This window comes from Ammospiza caudacuta, chromosome 6 (assembly GCF_027887145.1).
Source record: "Ammospiza caudacuta isolate bAmmCau1 chromosome 6, bAmmCau1.pri, whole genome shotgun sequence".
Lineage (NCBI taxonomy): Eukaryota > Metazoa > Chordata > Aves > Passeriformes > Passerellidae > Ammospiza > Ammospiza caudacuta.
The window spans coordinates 56,231,860-56,253,587 of record NC_080598.1 but is presented as its reverse complement, the minus strand read 5'-3'; the positions used below and the strand labels follow the sequence as shown (position 1 = coordinate 56,253,587).

The window sequence follows — 21,728 nt, the reverse complement described above, 5'->3', positions numbered from 1 at the left end:
CGCCGCCCCGCCATTGGCTGTCCCGCCGGGGCAGTCACGGAAGGGAGCTCTGATTGGCCTGCGGCGGGCAGGCTGCTCGCTGATTGGCTGCGCGGGCGGCGGGAGATTCGTGACGGCGTGAGGGCCCTGTGGCGGCCTGAGGGCCCTGTGGCGGTGCCCCGCTCTGTCCGTCCCTGTGTCCGCCTGTCCTGCTGTGCCTGTGTCCGGCTGTCCGCCCCTCGCTCCGGCTCCGTGGGACCCTCCGGCTGCACCGTGACCCGCTCCCGGTGGTTTTTTCTCCCCCGGGCGTCATCCATGGAGCGGCTCCCTGTGAGCGGAGAGCGCGCAATGGTTTGGAGCCCTTCAGTCGAGGGCCGTCACAGCCATGATTGATGTCGGTAAGTTTCGGCTTCTAAACCTTCTCAGAATGTTGCTTTAAATGGGTGTTACTTAAAAGTAACTTGCCTCTCTTTTAGATTTATTCTGCTATTAGCGGCCATCACAACCTCTCCCCCCCGTGTTGAAAAAGGGATTGTTCATAAAGTCGTGTATGCTCATATAAATGCTGGCTGTCTGCTGCAATCCTTCATAAATTTATCAGAATAACGCTAAGAACCTCTTCTAGGCATCCATGGGGCTAAATTGTTGTGGTTTCCACCGAAGTATTAAAAGAGCTGTTTAATATTGTCACAAGTAGCAAACAGATTTTAACGATTTAATATTAAATTTGCTTTTAGCTAATAAATGTAAATTTATAGCTAAATAAATGACTGTCCAATGCATCAATAATCCTGGGTCATCCTAAACTGCTCGTGTGTGAGATTTTTTTCTATGAGAAAATGAAAGCCTCGTGTGAGGACTGACAGGGCAGGAATAAATCACTGTCCTGCTTGCTTGTGAGCTGCACATAGAGCAAAAGCACTATGCAGAATTACAGGCAATTCAAACTACCAGGAGCTCTGAACTGCAGGATTATTTGTTGAATTCTTTAATAGGATAGATGTAAGCAGCCATCAGAGAAGACTTCAGGATTAGAGAATAGCCAGGGTTGGGAGGGAGCTCTGGAGATCACCCAGCCCAGGCAGGGTCACCCAAAGCAGGGACACAGGAATGAGTCCAGGTGGGTTTGGAATGTCTCTGTGGCAGCTGTTCCAGTGTCTGCCACCCTCAGTGTAAGAGCTGTTCTTCACCTTGAGGTGAAGCTGAAGAGTTTGGCTCCATCCTCCTGGCACCACCCTTGGATTGTGATGTGCTTGGATGGGATCCCCTCTCTGCTTTCTCCGGGCTCTCCTCAGCAGAGAGATGCTCCTGACCCCTCCTCACCTTTGCAGCAGCTCCTTGTGTTTGTTGTGCTGGGAGCCCAGAACTGAGCTCAGCACTCACTTGGGGCTGATAGAGGGGGAGGATCACCTCCCTCAGCCTGCTGGCCACACTCTTCCCAAGTAAAATTACATCAATATATAAAATAATAATAGCAATAGTTCTCATAATAACCCCAGAGTAATTGCTACTTCTCTAAGGTGACTGATAAATGTATTAAAAATAGGAAGGAAAAAAATTAGTTCTGGAAACTTTTGACACTGATTTATGCCTATTTTTTTCTTACCCGTGTCTGTGATAAAAGCCACTTTAATCACAGATAATTATCTTATATCACAGATAATTATCACAGATAATTATGGGATGTGCTGCTCACTGCTGTGCTGTGTCAGGAGATGGACTGGGACCAGTTTGACCTGAACCCTAAAACAATTGCTGCCCTGAAAAAAGGTAATTTAATTTGCCATTGTCTCTAACAGATCTGTCACCACAGTGACATCCTTGACAATTGTGTGTTTGTGGGTATAAGCAGGCAGATGGACACTAATATTTTAGAACTGTAATTAAGTATTTCATAAAGAAGTTTTCTGAGTAATTAAAAGTGTTGGGTTTTGCCCATGCTTCAATAATAAATTTCCAAACACTTTTACAGCTTGTGTTGTACATTCCACGTGAGTGTTGCCTGCCCACCATACAAGAATGCAGTATAGATAAAACTCAAATAAATGAGAATTAGAAATTGGGAAAACTTTGCTGTGGAAGTCAGCCAAAAGTATTTATAAAAATTCCTCTTGTTTCAGCTGACATCAAATCAGTAAAAGAGATTTTACACCTGTCTGGAGCAGACCTGCAGAGGTTGATGAAGCTCTCCAGTGCAGACACCCAGTGCCTGCTGAAAACAGTCTCTCACACACTGAGGAGGAACAGCATGCTCACAGGTAATGCAGGGCATAAAAAATCTTCTAGATAAAGTTCAGAACTGTCACTGTGAGAAAATGTGGTTCTGGCTCCTCAATGACACAGAAATGTGGGGTTAAAATGAGAATGGAAGTGTTTTAATTGTGCTGTAGTGAATTATTTAACTGTGCCAAGGACAGCTCCCCTGGGGGTAAAGGGAAGTGAACGGGTGACATTTTCAGGATTGAGCCTGCTTGAAACAGGACAACGTGTTTCTCCAGTCTGAAACACTTAAACACAGCAACAAAATATTTCCTTTTTCTTTCACACTCTCTTCCTCTCTCTCACTATTCTCCTTTTGGACTAAGACTAGTTGAAAAATGTATATCATATATTAAAAGCTTCATAAACTGCTTTGTCATGAACTCCTCATTCCAAAACAAGCAGGACCTAATAGCTCCTTCTGCACAAATTCTTAATAACAATTTTGTGTTTAAAACCTATTTTCTTGTGGTTGCATGTGTTTTCAGGCTTTGACCAGATGCCTGCTGTGCTGTTTTGTACTCTGCTATTCCCATTTCCATAACTGCTGTGCTAGAACCTTTGCTGTCAAATCCTCTCAGAGTGTAACTTTCCTCAGAGACACCTTAGAGGCAGAGAAAGCAAAAAAAGAGTTTGAGAGCAGGAGAGAACTCAGTGTAAATTATCAATCTTTGTCCAGATACTCAGAAGAGGTCTGATGGGGAGAGAGAGGTGGGGAAGACCAGGCTGAATTAGGGAAATTCTCTATCAACAAAGAAAGCATCTCTTGTAGAATAAAGCTTGTGTACAGCATCTATTCTGTATCATTGTGTGTTAGAAAAATAATAAATGAAACTACCTGTTTCTTTTTAATCATTAAACCTTGCAGCACTTCAGCTCTACCAAGATAAAGATCCTTTCACCTCCCAGCACCAGAAGCTGAGCCTGGGGTGTGCAGTGCTGGACAGCTTGTTGAAAGGAGGCATTCCTTTGGTGGGAATCACAGAGCTGGCTGGGGAGAGTTCTGCTGGGAAGACTCAGATTGGTTTGCAGCTGTGCCTGTGTGTGCAGTACCCTTACAAGTACGGTGGCTTGGAGTCTGGTGAGTGCTGAGCTGAACCTGGGTGCAGTTCCCAGCTGAGGGAGTGCACTGTCCTCAGGAGCCTCAGCACAGGCTCAGTGCATGTCACTTCAGCAGGAGAGCAGTCAGTGGCTGATGAGTGTTTGCAGAGAGAAAAGCTGCACATCCTGCAGCACAGCTTAATTCATCCACAGTTCCTGTTGGCCTTTGTTTGCCTGCCTTCAACTCAGCACACAAACAATGGAAGAGAAGTGGTGCTGTCATTGGCTCCTCAGGTCAGCAGGACAGCTCAGCAGATCACTCCCTACAAAGAGAGTGGGTCTTAGGTCTATGGTACATATTCCCTTAGCTGGGGATTTCAAATTTCAAAGATTATTTGTTTTGATAACAATAGTTGTACTGATTTACAGAGTAAAAACAATGGAAATATAATTGAAAAAGGTAACATTGTTTTGTACATGTGATTTTCCTGGGTTTACCGAAGTATACAGGTTTATTCTTTGACTTGAGTATGGTTTTTTTACCTTTCTGTCATATTAATCGAACTCCCAATTTTAAATTTTTTTTTACTATTGCTGCCATAGAAAGGGAGGAAGCCTGTGTCATTTCTGAGGATTCTGGTACTCTGCCTTAGGTGTGTTTTGCCTGTGACCTTGCTGCTCCTTCCAACAGCACTGCCTTCATCTGGCAGCTCAGTGGCTCCTTGTGGGGAAACTAACTCCTTTTACTGTATCCACCCTTGTGGAAAAATCATGGGCTGTACAAATTGAGATCTTGCTCAAAGGGCTGTGAGTAGCCCATGGCTTACATTACATGGTGTCATTAATCAGAGCAGAAACAATTCTATTTTGTTCTGTTCCTTTGTGTGCTGCTGCTAACTGCTGCACATAGTTTAAATAAATACATTTTTATCCATGCTCCAGCACTTCTTCCTGTTTGTGTTGAAATCAAGGAACAGAGCAAGGTGCCCAACACCCTACTGGCACTCTTGTGTTGAGCCTCCCATGAGAAATACAGCAATTAAATCTTAGGTTAAATGTGAGGAGTTTTATCCTTCAGGAAACTTGAGGAGAACAGCAATGCTTAGAAACTCTCACAGAACTCTGCACCAGCAGTGGAAGATTTTGCTACTGATTTAAAATTATCCCTGTATTATTATTATCCCTGCATTCTATTTTTTTACTGATTACAAACTTCCCTCCCTTCTTATTAGTGGTGAAGCTGAAATATATTTCTTTAAGCAGTTACTTCATTAAATTTAGTGCTAGTCTTGTTTGTAATTCTCAGGGCAAGGGGGTTGGCAGCAAAGAAATGCTGAAAGTAAACAAAGGCCTCCTTTGCCTCCAGGATATCTTTCTGCTGTTCTGGAATGTCAGTTGTGTTCAGTTGTGTTGGCTGAATTTATTTTATATGCCCATATTCATAAGTAATATGTGAATATAATGGAACAAATTAATTTCCTTATTAGAATTCTGAATTAGAAAATAATGTTTGCTACTGATTCTTGGTAACAAACTTGGTTTGGTGCCTGATACATTATGATCATAGGAATCAAATTTTTTTCTTTTTGAGGCTGGGGGGTTTTAAGAGGTTTTATTCCTGTTTAGTTGATTTTTGGTGGTATTTTTCGTCAACAATCAGCATAACACATTTATTGGCCTGAATAACAGTTTGATGAAATTGCTGATTTCTGTTTGGGTTTTGTTGGACTTGTGACTGTGTTTTCAGTGTCCTGAATGTTGCAATAACTGTGGATCAAAATACAATTATTTAATCAATGGAGCATCAATCTATCTAGAAATGCAAATCTGCATCTGGAAGAACCCCAGTGACTATGAAATCTGAAGAAATGGACATTCCACCCTTTTTAAGTAAACCAAGGCAAGGACAAGTGACCTCCTGCTTAAGGCAGGTCTGGTTTTCAGAAAGCAGATGATTTCTCTGTGAGCCCACAGTTCATGGTAGAGAAATCCTTGTCTTTCAGCATTAAAGCACCACTGTGCAAAAGGCAGTCAGCTTAAATAAGCATGGCAGCTGAGAAGGCCAGAAAGTTTTACTGAGGAGCTGTTGTCTCAACACAAGTTAGCACAGGTGTTTTAGCATGAAATTCATAGTGTGAATTGGATTTCTGTGTTTCGGATTTCTGGCTGGAGCAGGCAGACTGTGCAGTGCCACTCTGTGGGTTGGATAAAGTGTGATACTCCTGATCCCAAGGGCAATGATCAGGTGCTCCTCAGCTGTGCACAGTGAGTGTCACCCAGTGCAGAGTACAAATCCAGTTGTCCCAGCTGGTGCTGAAGAAAGGACCAGGCATCTGCAGGAGAGTCACAGAAGGGGGGTTTTTGTTCATCTTATTCAACATGGTTACAAAATAACCAAGCAAACATGATTTTCCAAGTCTGTATGTGTAGCTTTTAAATGCAGAATGTGTGCTATCATTTGTGTGCTGTAAGAAAACTGTGTTTGTAAGGGCCCTGTGGTTTCCTTGGCTACAGGAGCTGTCTACATTTGTACAGAAGATGTGTTCCCAAGCAAACGTTTGCAGCAGCTCATAGACCAACAGCATAAGCTGCGTGCAGATGTTCCAGCTGAAATCATACAGAAGGTCAGATTTGGAAACAATATTTTTGTTGAGCAGGCAGCAGACCTGGTAAGTAATAGCACAATGTTTCTAAGGCTCTTGATCAATATGGATTTGAGGCAGTATTTTACTGTTAAGGTCATCAGTGGAAGAGCAGCACAGTTTGTAACTGGTTTGGAACACTTAATGATAATGTCATGTCCTGAGTGTTTCAGTGAGAGCCACTCCTTGCCCAGGTAGGCTGAGAAAGTTGGGGCTGTTCAGCCTGGAGAATAAAATGAGGCCCTCCTATGGGGAGCTCACTGGAGCCTTCCAGTGTCTGAAGAAGCTGCAGGGAACCTAGAGAACCTGTCTCTGTCAGGACATGTGGACAGGGCAAGGGTACAAACTGAAAGAGGGGAACTTTAGATATTAGGAAGAAATTCTTACTGTGAGGGCGCTGAGATACTGGAAGAGGTTGCTCAGAGAAGCTGTGGCTGCCCCATCCCTGGCAGTGTTTAGGGCCAGGCTGGATGTGGCTCCAAGCAACCTGCTCTGGTGGGAGGTGTCCCTGCCCATGGCAGGGGGTTGGGACTGGATGATTTTGAAGGTCCATTCCAACTCCTTAACATTAAATAATTCTATGAAAACAGTAAATTTAGGAGTGTAGTACTACACCCTTGAGATTTAAAACTATCAGTGAAGTCAGAGCTGCAGGTAAATGCAGGTTGCAGTTTTGTCTCCTCCTCAGTAAAACCACCAGCTGTGGTTACTGGCGAGACTCAGAGATCCACCAGCTGCCTTCATGATTCAGAACTCCCTGAGCGCATGCTGCAATGGTGATTGCTGCAGTTCAGTCTCCTGATGTCCAGCAGGGCTCTTTGCCTGTGTCACTGTCCCTGTGTGTGCAGGACACGTTCCAGCAGTGCCTGACGAGGCTGTCCCTGCTGCTGGCGCGGGGCATGGCGCGCCTCGTGCTCATCGACTCCATGGCCGCGCTGTTCCGCGCCGACTTCGGCCCGGCCGACGCGGCCCTCAAGGCTCGGTACCTGCAGGCCTTTGGGGCTCGGCTGCACAGCCTGAGCACCAGCTTCAGGACTCCCATCGTGTGCATTAACCAGGTAAGGTATCCATTGCTTCTTACCTGTACGGACTGCTCAATAAATGGCTGGAGGGTGATGGAACGATCCGTGAAAATGCAGATTTCATGGTGCTGTATTTACCACCGTCAGCTGATGACTGATGGAAACTGAAGCTTCCTTAAACTGATGTGCCTTAGTAAATGTTAACTACTCAAAGTTTATTATTTAAACTTTTATAGGCTGTTAATTGTAGGGGGATAGAATATAAGAAAATAAGGTGGTATAGAAAGTAATCTTAGCCCTAAAGGAGTTGCAGCTGAGCCAATTATTGGAGATTAGGAACAGGCCTGACTTTAACAGGCCACAGCTGTAACCAATGAGAAGATGAGTGCTATAAAAGAGTGAGTGGTTGGTTGAAAGGGAACTGGAGTCAGTTGGCTGCTTTGTGAAGAAGGAAGAGTCAGTGCTTAGAGGAGCTCCCTATGAGAAACATTAAGGAGGTATGAAACTCTTGCAGTGAGGAGACAACAATATGGAATGTTTGCTATATAATGACAAAAGTTAACGTTCTCAAAAGCTGTCCACTAAAGCTAACAGAAATAGATATGTATAGCAACTGCACAGAGCATCAAAGCAAAATAACAGAGTTCTTATCACTGGCTTCAAATGCCATTGTCAGGAGGATTGCTCTGGGAGCTCTGCAGGCAGTTATATCCCAGGAAACAGTGAAGCACCGGGGACTTTGCTTCATTTCTGTGGAACTCAGCATTTTTTTGTGTAACTGCTGAGATTACTGAAGCACTGAACTGCATGAACTGACTTGAGCTGGACCAAAAGCCCACAATGATACTGGTCACAAAGAGTATTCTTTTGAGAAAACAAGGCAAGACACTGCTCGTAGTCCACTCACAAACTGAAGGAGCATCTGAATGCCAGAGGTGAAGCATTCATACTCCAGTGTGGCCTTGGGAGGGGAATGTGCAGGCCACAGAGAAACTTCAAAGGTCTTGAAATCATTGAGAACATGGCACTTTTGGGAGATCTGGGCTTTTGTACTTTTTATCTCCAGCTACAGCACTGGAACAGTTTTGTGAATGTGGGGGTTCGTTTGTGGTTTGGGTTTCTTTTTTAACAAATAAGGCATCCATCTAGTAGTAGTTTAATGTAAGCTGTACCTTGCTAAGTAGTTCTAACACTGTAAACTCAGCTTGTGATTCCCAAATCCATTTTAGTTTGCCTTGAAAGAGTAAGCGTTTTCTAACTTAGCTTAATGTATGCTCTGATAACTTGGATTTCCTTGCCTTGGTTCCCTTCCCTGCCCTTGTGCTTGCTGAACACAATCCCAGAACCCCAGGTCAGCTGCACATCTGTGTTTGTGCTCCAGGTGACGGACGCGGTGAGCGAGTCGGAAGCTGCTCAGTGCAGTTGCAGGTGAGTCACCCACACAGAGTGACAATGCCAAACACAGCAGCTCTGAACCGTTCTGATCTTTGTCACCCCAGGGTAAGCTACAAGATCATGTGAGGAGCACTGGGACATTTACCCAGCAATGCTGGATTTGCTGGAGATCAGCACTAGCTTGTGCTGTGAAGGGGAAGAAACTGTCACGCACATTTACATTGTAATCCCTGATCACAGGTTAGCAGGAAAAATGCCCTGGAGTTAATGGCCTGAGTACCTGCTGACACCAGAGTATTTCTGCATCTTTCTCTGATGTAACTGCATGCACCTCCTGTCTGCTTTAAAAATACAGCAGCCAAACCCTAGCAGCAAGCTTTGTTAGTGAGCTGAGGAAAAACCCAAAATAGTATCTTCTGACACCAAGATATTAATGTACATATTTGTTGTTTGAATCCTAACTATAACCTTGATTTACTGCATAAGCTGGGTACTACATAAATGGGTGTTTGTGAGAAGTTCACTGTGTCCTTCAGATTCTGGAACTGACACAGAACAAGGATAAGGTTCAATTATTATTTTTGCCTGATTATCTTGTATTTATTTTACTGGAGAAATCGCACTTTTTCCAGGAAAAAAAATTGTTTTAAACCTTGAGTTGAAAGTCACACAAATGCAGTGTTCTGTTTACCCAACATTTCTAAATATACCTGCAAATGGAATCCAAGGCCAGCAGTTACACACTTCAAATATTAAAAGTTCAGTCATTTTTCTCGTGTGGTTTTCCTGTTGCAAGAGAGGCCTGTCCAGATGGAGGCAGGTATTCCCCCTAGCTGTAGTTGAAAGAATGACAGCTGTTCTGTGTAGAATCACTTCTCCTCCAGCTCTTTCCTTGCCAAAGGGAGAATCTAAGTTTTGTGAGTAAACCCTGTCACCTCTGTCTTCAAAGACCCATTGTTTTTAATATATGTTAGAGAAACAATACCTGATGCCTTCTAGTGCAGTTTGGTTACAACAGAAAGTATTTCCTCTGAAGTCCATGCATGCAGAAATGTGTAATGCTTCCCTTCCAGGGCAGTGGGCAGCAGAGTGACTCCAGCCCTGGGGATAACCTGGTCCAACCAGCTGCTGGTGAGGCTGATGGCCCGGCGGCTGTGGCTGCCCCAACACTCCCCTGCAGCAGCACCCTGCCCTGGCAGCAGGAGGACTTTAAGTGTTGTTTTTGCTCCTCATCTCCCTCCATCCTTCTGCTACTACACAGTGCAGCTGGAAGGTGTAAAAGGAATAAAGTAACACTTTTGCATAGTAAAGGCTCCTGCTCCAACAATGTACCAGGACTTTGCTTCAGGAAGAATTACTGGTGAAATGCAATTGTTCCTAGATGAGAGAAACTGATGGTGAGGTATGTGAACAATGGTATGGCTACATTTAGCCTTGTCTGCATTGTGCAGAATTATCTTTTTTACTCTTGGATATTCAGCTTTTCCTTGTGAGATGAGCACCCTGGAGGTTCTGAAGGAAAGGGAAGCTGTGGGCAGGTGGAGGCTGCACAATGGAGTGGGATGTAGCAGTCCCCAGGATGGGGGAGATCTGATGTCTCATTTTATTTTAATAGCATGCTCATCTAGAAACAGCATTTACTGTAGTTTTGTACCCTGTTTCCAGACCCAACAGGACTTGAAATTCAACCAGTTTATGTTGCCTGCTGGTGGTTCTGGGTCTCATGCTGCCAATTAAGGATAGCCATTCTTTGTCACAAAGCAGCTGGCCTATTTTAAAACCATTTGTTATTAAGATTTTAAAGAAAACAATCCCAGAAAGGTACTTTAACATATTACTGTAAGAATTAAAATTGCACTGCCTTTGTACTAGATGAGTGTATCTAGCTTCACAGAACTCTTTAAAATTTTTCAATGGTTCATTTCTACTCTTTTCCTGCTTTCCAGTCCCTTCCCTTCATAGCAAAAGCCTCTTTAGTCTCTTTTATTTGAAGGAGAGCAAACCACATCCCCCATCCCCTTGTTCTCTTTGCCCATTGCTGAAGCTGTGTAGCCTCAGGGCACGCTCTGTGTGTTCTCCCTGATGCTCTGCCCTGCTCTGTGTTCTGCTAAATCAGCATTCTCCATGGGCTGCTGGATTGGTGCCTCTCATGTCCTGTGTCCCTGCTGCGGGCTCTCAGCTCAGCCATGATCCTGAAGGGCACCTTCAGCTCTTCTCATCCACTCAGATGCTATTGCTCTTCTGAGGTGATTTTTGTTTTTTAGTTAGAGCTTCACATGGGTATTCTTCCTGTCTTTTTGCTGCTTGTCACATTTTTCTGCTGTCCTCAGATCACTGCCATGACATCCACTCTCCAATAGCTGAATTTTTCCTTTGCTCTGTTCCATGAGAAAGCAAGCCAGGTGGAGTTACACTGTCCAGAGGCCTCTGTTCTGTGGGTGCTGTCATGCTCACTTGTGTCACACACTCAGCAAGCTCCCACCTTTCCCCTCCTGCTGCTGGCACAGGCAGGAACTCCATGTGTGTCTGTGGGGTGACATTGCTCAGGTCCCTTTTGGCCAGAAACCCTGTGTTTGTGAAAAGCTGCCTCCTCCTTCAGGACATTCACCCTCCTTCCATGTGCAAGCATGCAGCTGGGGAGCTGAAAGCTTTGTCTGGCTGTAAACTGCCTCAGCTGCAACTGGCAGATTTCTCAAGGGACAACTGAGTGTTACTCAAGGAAAAGAGACCCTGAGTGACTGCCTGGGGAGGTTCCAGAGGAGAACAGGCACAGCTTGAAGCTGAAGGAAAGAGGTTGTAAGCAAGCAGAAAGGATGAATTGCTTTCAGTGCCTTCTGCAACCCCTTCAGATGTCTCAGGGGCCCTTGTGCAAATAGCACAAGTTGTGTCTAAATCATTTTTGTAAAATGTCTTTAATTCTCTGTATTTGGAAATGACCTCACAGCTTCTTTTAATAAAATCCAACCATGAAACTTAGAAACCTTTATGTCCTCTAAGGAAAATTGACAAGCAGGGCCACCTCCTGCCTAAAACCCTCACCTTCTGTGCCTCCTCCCTATCAACTTCAATAAAGGTCAGCTAATGCAGCACAGGTGCCACTCCAGTTCTGTTCCTGCCCTGTGCCCCTGGGCTGGAACTGCAGCCAAGGCAGTGATCATCCCATTGTGGGACTGGGAAAAGCAGCCACACAGAGGTGCTGCTGATTCATGGAGTCACCAAACCCTACCTGGTTATTCATTTACAGAAAAGCCTCATCAAATGCTGGGCTCCAGTCCCAGGAGTTTGCCTTGCTGTGAGCCAGGTCCAGAACAGTGTGAAACCCCCAATGGCTCAGTCATATTTTGATATTTTGATCAAAATCTGAGTCAATGATATTTTGATCACTCTTTTTTGCAACTTGCAAATGCTTGCTGGAATGGCCCTGAAGTGTTATAAGTGACAGATGGGTGTGCAATCAAAGTTCTAATTTACCTGGTGAAAAACACTTGTACCAACAAACAGAAGTAACATTTTGCCTGCTCAAATGTTGTGTCTGTACCCTGTTGGTTTGTTGGTTATTTCTCTCCAGCTGAGTGAGAGTACATGACAGTTTGTCTCCTGAGCACACACAAACCCTGCAATCTCAAATGCAGCTGAGCCCCACTGAGGCTCACAGCCAACACCCAATCACCCCCAGCACAGCTTTGGGGCTGCAACCCCTCACACAGGAACCCAACACAGCACCTGTCCATTGAAGCTTGTGTCAAAAGTGTTAAAAGGTGCTTAAGTTTTAATAAATGCAAATTAAGAACCTTCCCTTTATAGAGCTTTATTCATCTTTGGGTTTCACAACTGAGATTTGTATTCTATACAAGGAAAAAAAATGGAAGTAGTTTTTACAAAGAAGATTTACAGTCTAGAATGTATTAAGTCTTTATCCTGCAAGACTACTTAAATATTCTTCTACACTTCAAAAGAAATGTTAAATGACACTTGAGAAACTATGGTTCCCTAAATATTTCTCATTTACAAGCAGATGTAAAGGAAGTGTTGCAACTTCCCTGTGAGCACAAGCACCCTCCCAGTGTGGGCCTTTGCACCTCTACCAGGCCCCCACACTCTGTTTGGCTTCTTGCTTTCTTGTTTCAGGTTTTTTAACAACTGATCTCAACTATTCAGTGTACTGGCACAATTGTGAATGGTTTTAGGGGAAAAAAACAATCCACTGTAGATGTTTGAGATACTCCTCAATTCTAAATATTTACACACACACAGCCCTGTGTACTTCTGTAAATCCATGACAATGAAGCTAAACTTGTCAGCATCAGATCTGTTAACATTTATTCTCTCAGTACAGACTAACAGGACCAAAATGCCACTCCTGGCAGCCTTCAGACACAACGTGTGACCTACATAACAAAAACCAACTATCAGCAACTGCTGTGAACACAACTGGCAATGCAGCACTGCACACACCTTTTATTAGATATTTACAACACAATCACACCATCTGCAAAATCTCTGGATTCAAATTATACAATTTACATAAAAATACTTCTCAAGCTCAAAGCCATTTTAATTTACTAATAAGGAGTGCTTGGGGGATGAAGGTGTCATTTACTGTAAGCACAAACTGTAGATAACTGACTCTTTTTGCATTGTGTAAGTGCAGGCACACCACAGCACCAGGTCAGTTACTCCTCCAGAAGAGGAGCCAATCATGAAACAATTACATTTTACAAGACTATTCAGTAAGCTCTAAACTCAAGACTGAATTTTGCCAATATAGCACACAGCCAGAGACAGAGGGCAACAGGCACCTTTCCATCAGGAACAATTCCATGTACACCAGACTCACCACTGATGTGGGAGAATCTGAGTCCCAACATGGAGTCCTCATCACCTTTTCATTCAAGTTCACCCTTAAAATTTTAGTTAAGACCAAAAATGCCAGATTAAAACCACAAGACCAAAAATGCCAGATTAAAACCACAACTGCACTGTTGCAGTTTTCCTAACAAGGTGTATGTCAATTTTGAAGGTCTTTTCTGGTTTTCCATTTCATCAGAGCTGCTGATTTAATTTGGTGCTAAAGACATCCCAGAATTATACAACTGGATATTCTGGATATATTCTTTATGCAGACTCTTAGCTACAACTACAACCTTACAAAAAGAAATCCAGAAAGAAAATCTTGCATAAAAGCGAACTGAGAAGCTGTCTGAAATACAAATGTACATAAACCATGTCCTGACAGTAACTCATCCATGCTTCAAACACAGGGAATGTTGACTTTGATTTGGTTTGTGTTTTTTAAAAGTTCTCAAACTGCTAACAGCTCACTGGCTCCTAACAGTAAGGCCTTGGCTACTATTCTCAGGGATTATGGATTAAAGAACTCTCGAAATTTGTTTCTTCCCACAAAAAAAAATGAACCTCTTAAATATAAAAGTTGTTTAATATGCATTAGCTCAACAACTTAACCTTCCATCACACTTTAAAATACTACATAAAGGATTAGAACATTTAAAAGCACAGTATTAGTAATGCCACCACCAGCAAGATCTTGACCAGGAAATTTCCCTCACCATCACCCTCTACAAACTACAGTCTTGCACTTTCAAACTTACTGTACATTGTCATTTGGCATGGTTACATAACTTACTGCTTATTTACACAGGGCTGGGGGTTTGAGAAGTTGCAAAGAATTCTGTTTCAAAGCTGAATGTGGGAATCACATCCTTCAGTTTAAGTAATTCCTTACTACCAAAACATTTTGTGTCTGAATAGTTCTGTGGGTTTTTTTGGAGACTCCAGTGGGGTGGGGGCTGCACAAGGGCCCCCCTGGCCTGGCAGCCTGACCTGGATCTTTGGGCAAAGCCAGCCCAGTCTGCATCTGTGCAGGGAGCCCAGTCAGCCAGCAGGGACACACAGCACGTTTTACTTTAGGGGGGGGAAAAGAAGTATATATATTACATATTTTTTAATATAAAAAGCTCTTAATAAAAAGATTAAAACTCAAGAGTCAACATTATATGAGTATCTATTGTTAAGATAAACGAGCAACAACCTGTTCCTGCTCAGGTTCATTAAGGAATTGCACTATGTGCTAAAACTCCTACAAAATGATAGCAGCATTGTCTCAGCATTCCTACACTGTCTCTAAAGCAGGTGCACCATGCACGGCTCCCTCTGCAGAGATGCTCAGACGGTGCCTCCTGGTAAACACTGCTAAGTGCATTACACAGACAACTTCTGCAGCAGTTACTGTAACCAACTTAGAACCAGGTGCAAACCCAGTCAGAAACTCCTACTAAGTACTAGTTCTAATTACTTTTCACAGCCTGTTCAAATACTAAAACTTTCCTATGTTCTTGTGTTTTACCTTCTTCAGTTGGTGCTGACTTTGAATGAATTTTCCAGCTTTTCCCAAAGTTAATTTTGTTCGACATTTTCCAACTCACAACTATGACCACAAATACATTTTTACACACACTGCTTGGTTTTTTTTTACTTTCTTATCCAACTTCACACAAATAGGAATTTTTACAAAAGATGAACAAAATTACAAGCTTTACAGAAAAGCAAAAGGAAATCCTAAGGTCTATAAAATCCTTAAAACATACATACATACTCTTTGTTCCAGCAGCAGTCCTGTATACAGACAGCACATATATATTAACCTGTAACATGGATATGTGGTCACACAGGTCACTTACAGCCTCTGAGTGCTTCCACGAGGGCCTCAGCAGGGAGTGGTCCTTGCAGAGCAGCCACTCCACAGTGTGACATCCTGGCGTGCAGTGCCTGCTTCTGCTGTCACCAGCTGGTGTGGAAAAAGGCAGGATTTGGGATCAGCATAAGGAAATGTTGGGCACTTTCAGCAAACACAGAATGGGATTGTGAATTCCAGTGGACAAGCGAGAAAGTCAACCTGAGGCTCGATGCTCCCCTGAAAGCAGCAGCAGCTGCTCTGGGACAGTTGCAGTCCAAAACTTGAGTATTCTTCAATCACACAAAGTAAAGGATTTTTTCCATTTCTCCTGATGTACACAAACCATCCTATATCCATTGACTATTGTGCCCTAAGACTTGCAACATCAGAAGTTATGGTCACAGGTGTTGCTGTTTATTCTATCTAAGTGTAACTCACCCCCAGCCATCACTTTGTAAGATTTAATAGCTCAGTCTAGTGGTTAAGTCAGTCATGTCTAAGTGCTGTTTGCTAGCCAAGGCTTCTACCATTACAAGAATCAGCAGTGCAAGGGCAAACCCACCACTACAGAATGCTGAACTGGAATTTTTACAGTAATGCACATAAATTTATCCATTTCTCAATCCAGCACTGCATGGATTTACTGCCACACAGTTTGCGTATTTGCTTATATTTTCCAACACCAATGCATTTTGGTACACATTAAATGTGTTTGTTTTCTTACTCTTCTTTTTTTTTTTTTTTTTTTGGCTGCTGTAATACTCAGATCTATTAAAGAAATTAATGTAAGTAGCATGAACAGGGGCAGTGCAATCAGCAATACCTATCTATAGTTTTCCCTTAGAAGAAAACACTCACTAATGCTGTGTTTAAAATTGTCCCTATTTCAAAAGTAAAAACAGCAGTCCATTGGAAAAAGACCAACAACATCTACAGACTAGGTGTTCCTATGGACAAGGATGAGGAACCAAAGCTTTGAAGGTCTCAGTGCTTCTTTATTCACAAGGAATATTAGCTAGCTTCTGTCCAGCTCTCAGTGTGCCAGATCAGAATGACTGACACTCAGAGCTCGCGAGTCTGTCAGACAATTATTTCGTTCCTGCGTGAAGGGGAAAAAAACAAACAAAGAAATTAAGCACATGTCCAGATAGTTCAAGCAAACAAACAAAATACCAGTTTTAACAAATGGGAACAAACATAGGGAACTACTGAGAACCATTCATGCTGGATAGGGAGATGCTTTCCAGAGTCCTATAAACATATTTTTCCCCAATTTTTAACTAGCAATACTATAAAGCATAAACACCCTTACAATCCAGCCTAAGCCTCAGAAATGCAAGAGCCCATTTATGGGAATTGCCATGGGTATGGATAGTGGAGGGACCACAAAAGTTCACAAGAAGAAAGAACTGATTTTACTACTGGGTTGTACAACCAACAAAAATCCCCTCCTCTGGAAGTGACACCAGTTTAACACACTGGGGACCCATCCAGTCAGGGGCACCTGGGACACAGCTCTCTGACACCCTTGGCACTGTGGCTGCAGAGAATTGTGCTTTACCCTGGACTGGTTTTGGCTGAACTTCACCCCGAGCAAAGTTTTGCTCACACTTCAACCACAGAGAACTCTGCAGCACATTCATCAGGATCACACAGCTCCACCACCTCTACACCACTGGGGAGTGCAACAAGAGCCACAGCTGGAGCCTCCCTGCTGCTACTTTAGGAGATGGTGATGAAGATCCTCACCTACGGTTTTGTTAGTAGAGAAGCAGTTTTATCCTCCTAAAATTAGTAGCAGTTACTGTGTTAGTAAAACACACAGCAGTGTTTAGAAGAACATTGCTCACTCATTTGACAATTTAAACAGTGATTTGTTAGGTAAAAACAGGCAATGAGGAGTAGCACTTGGGCACACCATGAACAGTTAAGCAAAATAAGTTTTTATATTAGCAGAAGCACAACACAGATCAGACAAACTTTTGAGACTGCTCCTGTGCCACCTCAGAAACAACTGAAGTGTTTAAGGGCACCTGGTAACATACAGCAATTACAATGACAGGGCTCTTTGCAATAAATGGGCTGAATTAAAAAATATTGAAAATATTGGGCTTTAACAGTTCTTCCATTTTTAAGTTGCTTTTACAAGAATGTAATATTCCATAAGCTTTATATCCACTGTAATAGAAGTCCAAAGCAAGAGACTGCTTGGTATCATAAAAGCCAATGCTCTTTCCTGGTTAGACTTGAACCCTTTCTTAAAATTAATCATAATTCACCAAAGTGTCAGAGAATGATGCCTTAAGCACAGCCTTCAAACACCTTACTGAAGTAGGATCTTACAATCACTGTGAGGTTGTTGGGTTATTATTTATCACACTCTTTTCATCCCAAACCCTACTAACAGTATTTATTTTTGTAAGAGTATTGTAGGGCTTCTTACTTGAAAATGATCTTCAGTAGCCTTGCCACCCATGTTAAGAACATTCAGAGAACTGGCACGCTTCATGCTGCAACCAGGACAGTGAACATGCAAGGATAAACTGATCAGAATGGCTGAAAACTACAGCTCTAAAAACACAAGTACAACAACGAGCAATGCACAGTGAAGGGAGGGGGAACAATGCCTCACAACTGATCTGAGGCACAGCCTTTAGGGTAACAACTACACAACTTCAAATAGATTTGCACTCACTTCTAATTACATACAAACCCCCCTGAAATTACATGTTCCTGGGAGCTTAAACATTTCAGGCAACTGATTTAACTCAAAATCTCAATTTTTAAAGCATATCAAATTAATACAGTGACTTACACTGAGTTTTAATTAATAATGAATTAATTATCAGTTTCAATTTTGTGTGGCTTCTTACAAAAGCATCAAAACATTCAAACAGTTTAGGAAAAAACATCTGAAAGATGACTTTGTTGTGTAGGCAGCATTTACCTTGAAAAATCTACAACAGAAGTTAGTTTGGTACTTTCTGCCTCATTTAGCTAAGCCTTCAGAATAAATTTTTAAAAGCATTTAAAAATGTTTTATTTTAAGTATTTCAAAGTGAAAGGAAATAAGATGGGTTGCTGCTGTTAACTTTGGTTGTGCTTTTGGCTTTACAACACTTCAAGCAGTGGTAACATGGACCCTGGAATACAGTATGGAAAGCAATGGAAAAGGGGAAAAAATTCATCACCAACCAGGAGCTACTACAGTCAAAATATCACTGCATTAACTGCAGTATCTGCTGCTCTTTCAAATGAGAATTAATTTGTAGGTAAATAATTTACCTCCATTTCTCAAATAGACACAAAATTTAACAAAAAATATTTTCAAGTTTTTGCATCATGAAATTCACAGTCAGCCCTAAGACTCCTACCATGGGATGTCTGATGTCCTTCACACCAGTGCCTGTCCACTCCTCAGAATATTCTGCATTTGCTCTGATTTTTCACGAGCTCTTTACCTATTTCAGAACTGAAGGAGGGCTCTGAATATATATTTGATGAACTGGTCACAAGACAATGAGCCCCAACCCTGCAGTGCTACCTGCAGCTCAGGACAACTGGCTAAAGCAAACTTTCCAATGCCTTCCAGTAACATGGGAAGGTTTTTCCATACACATCACATTGGATATTAACCAGATTTCCTTCCTACTGAAGCAACACTGCTCACAGTCAAAGCACAAGTTTGAAATGCTTTGGTAAAGCAAAAGCTGAGCAGGACAATGAACCAAAACATGAGGCAGCAGCTTCCACACAGCACAGCCTGGCTGGTTCTCCCAGCACTAGATCTGGGTGTTCCAAAGCCAGAAGCACAGAATTTACAATATCTGACATGAGTGTTAGCAACAACAAAGCAAGGACTCATGCATGGTGTACACCTCTCATTTATTCAAGGAAACGGGTACAACAGGGGTTATATATGGAAGTCAAAGGAAGTTAATCTGTAAAACAAACAAAATGTTACAGAAAACTCTCCAAAAGAGCACAAAGGTTTATGGAAAACATTCCAGGGAAACAGAAAATCCACCAGTAGAAGTTCACACGGGTGTTTTAGGTTCTTGCTAAAGTGCCAATTAAAAAAAAAATATTAATACCTGAGATACTACGTTGTTTGTGGGTTGGTCTTTTATTTGTTTGGGTTTGTTTAAATCAACACTTTTAAGAACTTTAAGTCTAGCAATTGCACTTATAGTTCCCTCCATGTTACAAACATGACTCCACAAAGAACACGCAGGAATTTTTTTTTGTGCATAAGTAATAGCAATAATGAAAGCTTGATTTTTCCTTTTAGATTAGAGATCTTAACTGTTCTGCTGTGTGGTCATTATTTTTGAAGTGACAAAATAAAGAACACTAAATAATCAAAGTTAAATTATTACAGAACTGAATTTTCTAAAGAACTGATACCTTGCTTCCGGTATTGCACGTTTCAAAGAGCAGTTTTAAGATACTTATTTGTCAAAAAAGGCATTTGCAGGACTGTAAAGAAACAATCTCCCCGATGAGTTTTCCATTTCATTCTCTTCAACCTTCTGTATCAAGTAACAACATGGACACTAAGTCCTTCCTTCATCCTGTGAGTCATTGTTATTCAAGTATTTCTCACTCAGCGCTCACACCAGCACTGTCAATTGCTATTTAGAGAAGCAGAGTACAAACAAGAGGTGTAAATCGAGTTCTAAGTAAAGCCTTCCTCGAGACACAGGCAGGGAATGCACTGGCAAGGAGGGAGGCACAGAAGTGTTCTGCCTGGAGTGGCTGCCTTCACAGCAAGGATGATTTAGAGTTGTGCTGTCTGTATTGAAGTATTCAGCTGTCAAACACACTAAAACCCAAAGGTCTGCATGGTAACAACTGAATATGCCTTTTGCTACACTCAGAGGAAGAAAAAAAATAATTCTATTCATTTAAGTTTCTTCACAAAATGAAATCAAAATGATTTCTTGGAATACCAATATGTAAGCTATGCTTCATGACCTACAAAGCTGGTGTTTAATACCAGAAGTTTCTGCATCTGTTATTAAAACCAGCTAATATAAATCAGGATTTAAAAACTCTGTTTACTACAAGAACAGAAATTACAGCATTTATTGTTCTATACACTGGAAGTGCCTATCTACAGAAAAGCCTGGCAATATAATACACTTATTGTAAGTTTTATTCCTTGAGAACTATGGTGACATCTAAAAACAAGATAATTTTGTCAGAAAGGGAAAGCAAGGAAGATACAGCTTTGCTTTCAGTTTTGTTTCACATTAATGCCTCCATCTGAGGAAATCTCATCTGGTGCTCCAGAGCCCAGGGTGTAGCTCATGTCAGCCTGGGGAGAGGACTCTGCCCAGCTAACACAGCTCAGGTGCAGACAATAACAGGGCAGGTGAGTTCTCACAGGCTCTGCAAAGCCAAACATCTCCAGTTCTATGTGAGCATCATTTTCTACACCCAAAACATGGAGTTATTTACCTGCAGAAAGAGCTAGCTATAAATACTATAGAGAATAAGGAATAAACCTCCTGGCTTTTGTGAAACTGAAAGCCTTTCCACATCTCACAAAAATGAGGAGAAAATGCAAATTCAGCTATGGATAAATGTATCTATTCATACAACAACACACCTGAACTATGATGTATGAACTCTGGACAGAATTGAATAGAAACAGAAAACCAATTTGTATAAAGCTGCTAATACTGAAGGAAAAAAAGGAAAAAAAAAGAAGAAATCTCCCTTTTATTCTATTTTGGCTTACCTTTGTTTTCCCTAAAGCATTTTACATTTACATATTTCATTCTTCTAATCTTGTGCTTTCCATAGTTTATTCCCAACCTCTTATCTCAGAGGTAGTTCTTAATGATGGATCAATAAATGCAAAGGAATTTTGGCCTTCAATTCTATTCAATGCTTTCCACATGAAGTGTTTGGCAGTGAAATTTTAAATAACAACTCTAAAATTCAGATCAGGCTGAATTTGAAACAGATATGCAAGGAAGATAATTCTACATGTACTGCTGCTGTACTTCACGTTTTACAGCCATAAAAACAGTAAGACAAAACTTCACTGGAGCACTTCCAGAAACACAGTGAGACCTTGCCTCCAAGTCACTGTCTTAACTAATACCATCATCATCATCATCTACCACATTACTCAGATTCAGCTGCTCCATCAGAAGCTACCCCAAGTTCTCCAATATGACTGTTTTAAAGCACAAATTCACACTGTCAGTTTCCTGTCAACTAAATAAGTTGTAGTTTTTCACAACAAGGGCAAAAACCCTGTAAAATTGACTGCAATTGTGTTGGGGGTGAGGGGAACACCCAGAAGTGCCACTATGAAAAGCAGCAGGTCCATTTTAACATTTCAACTTCTCTGCAGCAGCCATTAAGTGATGAATGGTTTTATGGATTTATAAGAAATATTACATTAAAATCCATCATCACATGGCAAGTTGGGAAGAGTGAGCAGTCACACGCAGTAAATGTGGATTTTTACCAGATTTCATTGGAGCCAAAATGTTAGTAAGATGCACAACTAGGCTCAAGTTTTTTCAACTTCTCCTCTGCTCTCTGACATCTGAGTCTTCCAAAACCAGAAACCAAGAGGGGCTTCAGTTGGTGATTCTCTTTATGCTCACAGCAACATATAAAGTTATATCAAGAATATATCAAGATACTAAGCTATATCGAGAATGTTAGTTGCAG

The 21,728-nt window shown here is 42.0% G+C and overlaps 2 protein-coding genes across 5 annotated transcripts in view; one reads left to right on the top strand and one right to left on the bottom strand.

Annotated features, from left to right (window-relative positions):
- The first annotated feature begins 203 nt into the window (after positions 1-203).
- On the top strand, positions 204-11,188 carry XRCC3 (X-ray repair cross complementing 3). Its single transcript, XM_058807511.1, is given in 9 exon segments — positions 204-377; positions 1,639-1,749; positions 2,100-2,237; positions 3,107-3,319; positions 5,794-5,948; positions 6,770-6,979; positions 8,287-8,305; positions 8,308-8,371; positions 9,412-11,188. Coding segments are annotated over 8 exon segments (1,074 nt in total). The 5' UTR covers positions 204-377; positions 1,639-1,694; the 3' UTR covers positions 9,632-11,188.
- A 2,568-nt stretch (positions 11,189-13,756) lies between these two features.
- Positions 13,757-21,728, bottom strand: part of KLC1 (kinesin light chain 1) — a 45,441-nt gene continuing 37,469 nt past the window's right edge. For 2 of the 4 annotated variants that reach the window (XM_058807454.1, XM_058807455.1), the window contains exons 15-16: positions 17,476-17,542; positions 13,757-16,131 (exon numbers count right to left, since the gene is read on the bottom strand). In XM_058807454.1, the coding sequence (XP_058663437.1) occupies positions 16,066-16,131; positions 17,476-17,542 (133 nt within the window). In that variant the 3' untranslated portion in view covers positions 13,757-16,065. The remainder of the gene's footprint in view (positions 16,132-17,475; positions 17,543-21,728) is intronic. The other 2 variants (XM_058807456.1, XM_058807457.1) reach the window with 1 other exon arrangement.